Source organism: Microcebus murinus, chromosome 11, assembly GCF_040939455.1.
Source record: "Microcebus murinus isolate Inina chromosome 11, M.murinus_Inina_mat1.0, whole genome shotgun sequence".
Lineage (NCBI taxonomy): Eukaryota > Metazoa > Chordata > Mammalia > Primates > Cheirogaleidae > Microcebus > Microcebus murinus.
Window position 1 is genome coordinate 55,746,312 of NC_134114.1, and position 10,663 is coordinate 55,756,974.

The following is a 10,663-nucleotide window of genomic DNA, read 5'->3' on the forward strand; positions in this document are numbered from 1 at the left end:
TCAGAAGCCAGCGTTGGCCCGGAAGCCCCGCGAGGCTCTGAGCTCGCGTGGGGCGCTCGCGGCCCGGCCTGCGCAAGCCGCCTCGCGGTGGAGACCTCGCCCGGCCGCCCAGAAACTGCACCCACGCCTGCGGAAGGGCGAAGCGCCCACGCGTTCCTAAACGCCCGACCCCACCAAGCTGTACCAATATGGGCATCCCCAAGACCAGCCCTCTTCCCCTGTCCCCGTGAGCCTCCTCAGAGTCACACCAAAACCCATCATTCTCCATATCACATACTGAAAATGATTTTATTTTATTCATTTACATTTAACTTGATATAAACTTGTCCGGAAAAGTCAAATAATATGCTTTATATTAGCTCAAACATTTATTAAGAAAACCAAATTCCATAAATAAGCACAGACAATAAGTTAAAACATATCACAAATTGACCAGTATGTAACAAGAATGCTTTATCTACACAAAACATCCTATTTCACATGTTTGTTCATTCTTAGAAAGCGCTTCTGTTCTCTGGGTTTGGATTTGACCAGCACATGCAGAAAGAGCTGATTGCGTTTCTCTGTACAAAGTTGCAGGGTTGTAGATGTCCGAGTGCACCCATCGGCGGCCGGCAGGTGGCCGAGGGGCACGAGGGACGACGGGACGACCACAAAACAACCAAGGGCACAGAGCAGCAAGAAGAGAGAAATGGAAAAGGAAGCAAACAAACCCCAGTCCTGAAGGATCCAGAAAAGAGATGTGGCTTTTGCTTTTACAAAAGGAAAATTTGCTTACATGTTTATTTTATTCTTCCTTATAAAGACTTATCAAAATGGGTAAGATCGCCTCTTCTTCATCACATGACTGACTGCTTTAGTCTAGTCCGGCCACCCAATCCACTGGCATGTTCCTCCTGAGAAGCCTTCCCTTCCATACTCTCACACAGTTGTGCTTAAGAAAATAAAAATAAGATAAAAGCGTTCTTTTGCGAGCCAACAGAGGGCTGCATGGATGTGACCGGGTGGACGGGGCAAAGGTAGGGTGGTGGGAGAGGAAAGAAAGAGAGGAGCTCAGAGAAAGAATACGAGGATAAATCAAATTATATCAGTTGGGCCCTCAGATGAGGCGGTTGGTAGCAGATGCTTGTCCTCCTTTAAGACAAAAATCCCTAACATTGTGCTGTCCCTTGAACACGTCCGTGTGTGACCTAGGTGCACTGCGTGTGCGCGCGCGGGTAGTGTCTGCGTGAGCGAGAGTGCGAGTGTGTGTGTTTCTGCCCACAAACCAGTCCACTGGTGTCTGATTTCAGATCCTGAGTCGACTCCCTGGTACGTAAAATGGCGGGAAGGATGCTTTTTGCCGGGCGCGGGAGGAGGGGCGTGAAGTGTGGGGGAAGCGGGGACCGGAGAGGCGGCGGCGGGCGAGGGGTCGGGGGCGCAGCGTCAAAGGTGCGGGTGGGGGCGCCGCCAGTGGGAGGCCGGGAGGAGGGAGCGAGCACGGCGAGTGCGAGCCGGGGGCCCGGGGGTGGCGGGGAGGGCGAGGTGACGCGCTGGAGACCCGGGCGAGGGAGGAGCTGGGAGGGAAGGGAAGAGGGGCTTAGGGGAGGCGGGGGACCGTGGGCGAGCGAAATCAGGCGGAGGGAGGCCTCGCAGGCTGGGGCCTGGGGAGAGCCCGAGCGAGTGGAGAGAGGCGAGGACGAAACGAGACGGGGCGGAGGCCGGGGCGGGACAGGCTGGGCGCCGGGCAGTGGCCGGGGCCGGGAGCGGGGGCCGGGCGCGCGCGGGAAGGGCTTCGGGGCGGCCCCGGGGGCGGCGCTGGGGGCGGAGCGGGCCGGGGCGCGGCTGCATTAAGTGAAGCTCATGGAGACTGTGTGCTCTAGCGCCTTGCGGCGGAGGGAGGCGATGCTCGTGCCCCGCCACACGTCGCTGCTGTCCGGGGAGCTGCAGAGCTGGGGCGAGCCGGAGACGTTGCTGGGGCCGGGGAGGGAGGCGGGCACCATGCCGGGGAAGGCGGGCTGGTAGAGGTGCGACTGCAGCCCGGCGCCGTTGGAGCCCGCCAGGCTGTTGGACAGGCCCATGGAGTTGGGCGGCGGCCCGGCCGCCAGGCTGCACTGGGACAGCGACTGCGCCATGGCCTGCTGCCTGCCCAGCGCCGGCGGCAGCGGCAGCTGTGACACGCCCGGCATGGCGGCCGCCGCCCAGCGGGTGTCGTTGGCGTGGAAAGAGCACAGGCTGTCGCCCATGGCGGCGGCGGCGGCGGCGGCGGCGGACGGGAACTGAGGCAGGCCTGGCGTGGGCAGCAGCGTGCCGGGCGCGCGGAACACGTTGGTCGTCTTCTTGCGCTTCTTCCACTTGGCGCGCCGGTTCTGGAACCAGACCTGGAGCGGGCGGGGCGGGAGACAGACCAGGCGCCATTAGCTAGCCCAGCGGCCAGGAGGGGCGAGGGCATGAGCCCCCGAAAGCCGCGTCACATACGGCCACTCTGCCCCAGGCCAAACGAGAGCCGTCGGCCCGACTCGCCCCACACCCAGCTGGAGACCCTGGTTCAACACCAGCTCAAGACAGCTGGCGCCTCCTGCACCCACCACGCGCGGATTCCCGCGCTCCTGAGTGATCATGCCCTGGAGCGTTTACGCACAGTGCAAAAATGCCACCGTGTGCAGTGCTCACCACGCCCCTGAACATTGTGTGCACCGCACAGATGCACAGGTCTGCTGGCAGGCATGTGTCAAGGCTCGGCCCACAGGTGCACAAATGAAGATAAACATGTGTACCCATGTGGCTTAATGGCGCGCCTTATAACACTGATGGGGTATAGAATTTTCAGAAACGCTGGAAATTTGGAAATTGATGACGGGCAGTGGATGACATAGTCAGTTTCAAAATCGAAAGACAAAGGAAAGTCCCTAACGCCACGGTTGACAGAGCGGAGAGGTTAATATAGTGATCCGTGTGGGAAAGTGAAGCGCCACTGTGCTACAGTGTGGTTTGGGTCGCCACTGTGACTTCTGATTCCTCCTATAGTGCTTGGTGCTACTGCCACAAGTCGCCGTGCCTCATTCCCAAACCACTCTAAGGGTACCTTTGTCTGGGCTATACGTGTGTGCCCAGAGGTACACAGGTGCTGGAACCTGCTGCTAGAGCCCTGAGCCCCAGAGCTTTCAAGACTTTTTTTCAGGAATTTACTAAGTATCCCAAGTAATAAGGCTTTCAATTCTCTCAAGTTGCCCATTTCATGTGTAAACTAAAGGCAAATTCTCTGACCAATGAGTCAAAGGAAGTCAAGTTTAAAACTCACACGATATATGAATAAAACATAATTTTGCTTAGAGAAACCCAGGTATCTTTTTCAGGGAGATATGTTCGATGAAAATACTCCAAATGAAAATAACCCTCCTACTCTTTCTTTCTTAACAATGGCGCAAGAATTTCAGGCCCTAGGAGACAAATCTGCCTAGGAATGTCAAATGCACTATAACAGAGAAGAGTGCTGCCTGAAAGATATCAAGTAAGCTGCCAGACCAAGATAACTTCCCATCTCCCCCTATTTGAATTTTACCTTAAACAAAACTAAACCAATAATTTGCCAGCCTGCCTACTTGGCAGACTTGCAGTTTAAAATCTAGTCAACTGGAGATTTACTGTGCCTAAATATAAATGATGTGGGACACAGCTCAGGTACTGATTGAGTTTCCTCTCAGAATTTGGCCAACGCAATTTGACCACCATATTTGTGGCCAAAAAGGTTATTCATCCCTTAATCTATTTAGTGTTTACTCTGCAAGCTAAAGGGTATACCTGCGCTTGCTCTCAATAAACCAGCCATGCACAGCAGTGTGTTCACACCTGTGTGAGCAAAGACACACTCTACACCAGGTGTCCTCAAACTACAGCCGGTGGGTCACATTTGGCTGGCCCAGGACATTTATCCAACCTGCCGCTGCTGCCTGTCCTGCTTAGCAGCCGACTGGTCCCGGGCCCACAGTGCGCATGTGTGGAATGTGTGCGGCACTCTCCAGGCCCTCCAAGGGTCTGAGGGACAGTGAACTGGCCCCCTGTTTAAAAAGTTTGAGGACCCCTGCTCTATGTTTACCAATGTGAACGGCATTGCAATCTAGAATTTTCACCCAGCTTTGGCCCAGCTCTGGCCTTCCCATCATACCCCCGCCACCACCCACAACTTTATCTTTCTCTGGTTTCTACCCCCATTTCCCAGATTGCTGTGTACTCCAGGGTTGGCGATTGGTAACTAAGTCGCGTCCCTTTCCAGCTGCAGCCCTTGAGCGGGTGGCACCGCGGATTAATGAGGCAGCAGGGCCCTTGATGGCGGATGGGATCAATGCGAGGGGATTGAGCTGTTAGCTGCCTTCTTCGGAAAGCAGCTCTTGAAGGAAAGGAAGCCACAGTGAGGAGACATGCGACGGGCGCAAGTCGCTTTGCAGCACCTACCCAGCGCTGAATGGGGCGGGGGACGGGAGGAAGTAGACGGGCTGGTGTCTACGTCTAAACGGTTTGCACGCCTTACAGGCTGCACCCCGATATATTTTGAAGATATCTTATGAAGTCAAGACCAGTTCCTAACACCCTTCAAATGGCAGTGAATCCTGAAATGTTTGGTTGTTTGCAGGAGGGAGTTGTGCTAGGAGGGAATAGAGAAGAGAAGCAGAAAAAGGAAAAAGGGGGGTGGGGAGGACGATGCCCAGTAGAATTTCAATAGAAAACACTACTGCCAGAAAGGTTTCTGAATCCAGGAGCTGCTCAGGCACAGGTGGAAAAGAACAGCTGTTATAGAACTAAATATTATAGGAATAATCGAAAAATCGTGCTCAATTATGTTTGAGGGTTAGTAGTCAAATGATGGCTACAAATTTTTTTATGTTTCATGGCTTACTAGGATTGGGGGGGGATCTGCATGGGGTCTGGGCACCTCCGTTCCAAGCTATGATGCATATGTTTTTAAAATGCGAATGTTTCCACTTGAAAGCTAGAGCATGACGGATTAAAATGCAGGCAAAACCTAAGGGAGATTTTCAGAATGCACAGATGACAACTCCAGGAAATATATTAACCGAAGCCACAGGCCAACTTTGTACTCAGTTTGAGATGCGGCTCTTCTCAGAAAATGCTTAATACAACAGTGAGAATCTAATGGAGGTTGGAATCTAAAAATCCACTTTCATGATATCTGCTGTTACAGTAATATAGACATACTGTAAATGTATTTTAAAATATATAGCCCGTTTAATTCCCCAGCTATAAATGGTTCAGAAATAGAGAAAGCGGGGGAGAAAGAGAGAATATTACTTTTTTCCCCCTCAAAGCAAAGGCTTTATGAAGATCTCATTGGAATCCAGCAAATGATTAATGTGAAGATTTGGGAGGAAATCTGGGGAGCTGTATTAAAGCCTAGATCTCAGGTTCATTTCGATCAGCCAGCCGTGAACTCTGGGCCGAATTCATTACACTTTAATAGTGCTGGGAGAGGAAGAAAATGCAATTTCTCATTCCATTAGAAAACTAGAAAATACTCTCAGCTTGTCCCCCTATTAAGATGTGGCAGGTGACAGGGCCATTCTGGGGGACACGGTCAATGGAATTACAGCACATTATTTTTGTTCGTATAAAATATTGAAAGGCAAGCCTGACTGTGCAGAAGTTATTTCACTGATTTGGTTTTTATGTAAATAAAATATTGAAAGTTAATTAATCCGTGCTAGAGACTAATGATTATGCTTATTATATTGCATTTGATCGCGTAATTTGCATGATTCTCGCATTGCTGCTTAATAAGCCATTCCAGGTTATAAATAATTCTGAAATTGGTTTCTAATAATGGCATGCTATAAAAGGAATGGTTTTATTACACTAACCAGAAAAGGGGAGCAATATCAGACATGGAATTGGCCTCCATGTGAGTAGAGGTGCTTTAAAAAATACTTAAAAGTGTGCTGTATACAAAGATAGAGATAAAAAATAAGTATATTGGATAATTTAGTCTAGAATAAAAAGATATCTTTAAAAACATACAATTGCAATGAATTAAATATTTAGATAATTTTTAATCAGTGCAGTGGCCCACATACTGGAAAGAATGTGTGGCAATCTGTTAACTATAAAGAAAACTATGAAGTACTCATCATATAAGAACATAAACCAATTACTATTTAATTTGAATTTGGTCAAGGAGCAATGGTACAGTGAATTGTGAAGTAAATACATTTTCCATAAATTATTTTTGCATTACATTACATCATGTTAATCATTTTGAAAAGTTAATTAGGAAGGTTATGTTGATCTGATTACTTTTAAACTATGGAACATTATTTTTAAAAATATTGAAATTGCTATTCTATTAAATTGTTTCTATCAGCAGACTCAAGCTATTATCTTTGCTTGAACATTATCCCAGAACAATTAAAGTACTTTGTCTCTTTCTTCTCGTATATTCTTTTGTGTACTTTTTGAAAATAACTATTTCTATTACATAGTTTATATTTTATTTCATTTGCAACTTTTTCTATTAAAAGAATCACTGTCATTAACCTTTGGAAGACCTAATAAAGTTTAATAGACCTCGTTTTCTTTTTTCATAAAATCAGTAGTCCAATTATATTTTATTTGTGATTCTAAGTTCTATTTTAATGTAGACTAATTACCAGTATGTCTAGGTTAAGACACAGCATTTTACTCTTAAAAACAAAAATTAATAGGTAATATTTCTCTTGAGTGACAAAAAGCAAATTTATAAGTTTTGAACCTACAAGATTGAAGCTACAAGCAAGTAGTATCATTAGCTCTGGAAATGGAAATACTGAAATTGAATATTTTGGTAGAGGTTTGGACTCAACTTCAGATTTTTAAAAAAGGCAAAAAGTAAAAATCTTAAAGGGCATTAATAATATTATCTGTACAATGCAATTAACACTTTCAGTGTGTGATTTTAGAGGCCCAATGGCTTAGGCCTTTCAAAGTTCACTAACAAAACCATCCGGACTTATATTGAATAAAAATGTTAATCATGTTATAACCTCAATATTACTTTATTAATTTGACCATTTAAAGTCCCCAATGATACTCATTTACTGACTATTAGAACAGAAGCATGCACTATTTTTCCAGTTTAGACTATCTTTAGAACGCTAAATGCAGACAGCAATATTCAACACTGTGACTATGGACATCCTCATTGCTTACTTCTTAGATCAGATGTAAAGTAACTCAGATCTTTAAAGTTTATATATATACATACATATATATATGTATATATATATATATAGTGCTGGTTTAACAGATTAGTCAGATTGACGCCTAGGATATTGGACAGAAAATACCAAACGTTCAAGATAGCAAAATATGATTTTCAGCACCCTGGATAGTTCAATACTAAGTACATATCTTGGCATTTCACCCCCAGGCACCTGTCCGTAAAATCTTTGATATGTTGTTTTCATTCCTTTAAAACACACAAAAAAATCTGGGGTCCATTAAGTTTATACTTTTATTCCCCAATTTTAAAAAAGTTATGTATGATTTTCTAGGTTATATATATATATATATATATATATATATATATATCATTTACAATTTGGAGAGTGGTTGGAGAAGAATAAGGTGTCAACAATAATTTCTTCTACTACCTGTCAACCTTTCCCGTCCTAAATATTGGTTCCTCAGATCGGATACCTACAACAGAAAGCCTTCTTCCCCACCCAGCCCCCACCTCTCCCACTTTCCTTAGGGAAATCTAAAACCAAAACAGAACAGGGTTCGCAGGCTGTGGGGAATCTGGCCAGCCACCCCAAGCGCATTGGGAGACCACCAAAGTTCGAGCCCCTTGCAAACATCAAAGCTAGGAATATTCTGCCTGAGATCGGTGGGAGGGTAATACTTAAGATAAAGCGGCACCATGAAACCTGGGTGTAGCTTAAAAAAAAAAAAAGTCTCTGTAATGCCTTATTTGCTCCTTTCTCTTGTTTTCTGTATAATTGTTGCATTCCCGCATTTACCCAGACGCTTAACACAAACTCATTAGGGGGGTAATGAAATACTTGTCAATAGCGCTAGCTGGAGTTGAGGCGGGCGCTCGGCTCGGCCGCCTGGGAGACGCGGGGTTGCCCTCTCTGGAGGAAGGAGACCAGCCCCGGAGCCCAGTGGCGCCGGGCTTCGCTTTTGCGGAGTCTCTTCGGAGATGTGGCTATACTGGCCGGAGACAGGGCCTTGTGTGTCCACTGGAGGATGGTGATGGGGCCAGTTTCTGGGCAGAGGAGATAACTCGACCCAGGAACGCATAGGCAACCGGAATGCAGCCCAGGATCCCGACAGGGAAAGGAAAGAGCCCGCTCCCTTTGCCTAAATCCTCCCGCCCCCTCCTTGCTTTCCGTGCGGGCGCCCGCGCCCCGCGTACCTGCACTCGGGACTCCGTCAGCCCGATACGCAGCGCCAGCTCCTCGCGCATGAAGATGTCGGGGTAGTGAGTCTTGGCGAAGCTCCTCTCCAACTCGTTGAGCTGTGCTGGGGTGAAGCGCGTCCGGTGGCGCTTCTGCTTCTGCTGGCCCTGCTGCTGGCCGGCTTGGCTGGGGTTCGGGCCGCCCTGGGGCCCGGGCTGCTTGTCCGGGTCTTTGGCGCTCACCGCCAGCGAGGCCGGAGTAGAGCCCACTGTGGTGATGTCCTCCCCGGGCAGCAGAGTGGCTCCCTCCACTGGGTCGGAGTTGGGCGCCAGGTCCCCCGGATGGCCCCCGGGGTCGGAGCCCCCCACGCCCAGCCTACACTTCACCGCCTCCCGGTGGCCCAGAAGCTCGGCGGCATCTTTCATACCTGAGGAGGCAAGGGGATCGTGGTCACTACTTTCCCCGCGACGCCAGGAGGGACTGTCTTCCCCGGGCCGGGCCGTATTCCTTCAGCCCCATCCTCAGCAACCTCTGCGCCCACGCTCGGCCCTAGGGAAGAAACTCCCGGGGTGCTCAACTGGGTTCCCCAGGACTTGGACCGCCAGGCCGGAATGACATCTCCCGGCCCTGTCCCCTCTCTCCGCGGCGGCCTCCGCAGTAGGCAGCGCACGCTTTCGCCTCTCCCACAACAGAGCGCTCCCCGTCCCGGCAATAAAACGTGCTCCGAATCCCTCTCATAACCCGAACCCCGCCGCCCCAGGAAATCTAGGGCAAATCTTTGGACCCGAGGGGTTGGGGCGGTGGAGTAAAAAGAAAGAAAATGGAACGGTTATTCGATTCTTCGGTTGCTGCCCCACCTGCACTTAGGCAGCCTGACGCACTCTGCCCCCGGCCCGCGGCCGATTCCCTCTCGCTCTCGGAAGATGAATAAGTCTCCAAGCTTTCCACCCCCCGAAATCAACCCAAATCAGCTCCGCCTCCCCCTCAAATCAGAGAAAGTGTTTGGAAAATGGAGTCACATCCATCACCAAAGAATCCCAAACCGGAAACCCAGAGCCCAGCAACCCGGAGAGCATTAAGGAAACTCGAGTCAACTCTACGTTAAAACAGTGAATCAAACTTTGGAGAATTCCACTTTTCTTTCGGGAGAAATGAAAGGAGCGTTCCTCCTAGCCATCGGCAACGCCGAGTCCCTTGCAGAAGGCGGGGATGCCCGTGAGGTGGAATTTGGCGTTTCTCCTTCTCAACCAGCACACTTAGCAAATCCCCCTCGATGGCAGCGGCTTCTCTTTCATGCCAGATTTTTAACAAATTCGACCATACTTAGACAAGGAGGAAGGGGAAAGGTAGTGGGGAGAGAGAAAGATGGGAAAAAAGAAGAAGGAAGAAATCCCAAATTAAAGCAAACAGGACAGAAAGAGAGAGAGCGCGAGAGAAACACCTCCAAACAAATTATCTCGGGGTAGATCGCCTTTCAAAAAAAAATAATAATAAGGGGGAGGGGGGAGAGAAAAATAAGAAAAACAAAAAGTAACAACATTCCCCAACTCCTTTTTTGGATCTACATATTCCATAGATTTTTTTTTAAGACGATGTTAAATCAAATTAAACTTTAATGCAGCACAATTACTTTTAAAGAAATTAGTCCATTTAGGGCGCATTAAGGTAAAATAAGGAACAAATTGACAATTTCCTGCCCCCGGTTTCTCCTGCCTGCCCGGGCGAGAGGCGCGCACTCACCTAGCCTGGCGTCCAGGAGGTCGGCGTGAGACAGCATCGCGCACCGCTCCAGGGCGAAAGCTGTTCCCCCCCAAATTTTAGCGGCTTTAAGTTATTTAAAATAGATATAAGCTACAAGCTATACGATATAGATATATATAGATCACCTAAATGAAAGAAAATTCGGTTTGTGGTTAAAAAGGGGGCTTCTTGCATTATAATGTCCTTTAGAGAGACGGGGAGGTGCTTAACAGTTGAATGAACCCGTGAGCAGCTCGGCGAGGGGACCAATCAGGAGGGCAGCCTGCAAATGTCAGCGCCCGGAGAGTCCCCCACTCCGCCCGCCCGCCCGCGCCCGCCGGGAGGAGGCGGCGGCGGCAGCCCTGGCAGCTCCAGCCCCGAGCAGCAGCTAAAGCGGCGGCGGCCGCCACGGCCTCACCCTGAGCTCCGGGCCCGGCTCCGTTAGTTCTTCCCTGCGATTTTTGCCAGGCACCAGCTTCCTTCCCCTTGTCCTGCTCCGCTCCTTTCAAAGGCGCAGCTCTGTGTCTCTGAGCTAGGATTTTCCTGGGGCAGGG

General features: G+C 49.2%; 1 protein-coding gene across 1 annotated transcript; it reads right to left on the reverse strand.

Annotated features, from left to right (window-relative positions):
• Positions 1-269: 269 nt before the first annotated feature.
• Positions 270-10,310, reverse strand: OTP (orthopedia homeobox). Its single transcript, XM_012738354.2, has 3 exons — positions 10,110-10,310; positions 8,387-8,796; positions 270-2,360 (listed from the first exon to the last, which is right to left on the reverse strand). The coding sequence occupies exons 1-3, from the start codon at positions 10,144-10,146 to the stop codon at positions 1,830-1,832; spliced, it is 978 nt and encodes a 325-aa protein (XP_012593808.1). The 5' UTR covers positions 10,147-10,310; the 3' UTR covers positions 270-1,829.
• Positions 10,311-10,663: the final 353 nt, after the last annotated feature.

Excerpts from the sequence above, each read along its gene's own strand:
- OTP (XM_012738354.2), bottom strand. The coding sequence starts at position 10,146 with ATGCTGTCTCACGCCGACCTCCTGGACGCCAGGCTAG. Across the intron at positions 8,797-10,109 it reads CCTCCTGGACGCCAGGCTAG|GTATGAAAGATGCCGCCGAG; the intron begins GTGAGTGCGCGC and ends TTGCCTCCTCAG. Across the intron at positions 2,361-8,386 it reads TGACGGAGTCCCGAGTGCAG|GTCTGGTTCCAGAACCGGCG; the intron begins GTACGCGGGGCG and ends CGCCCGCTCCAG.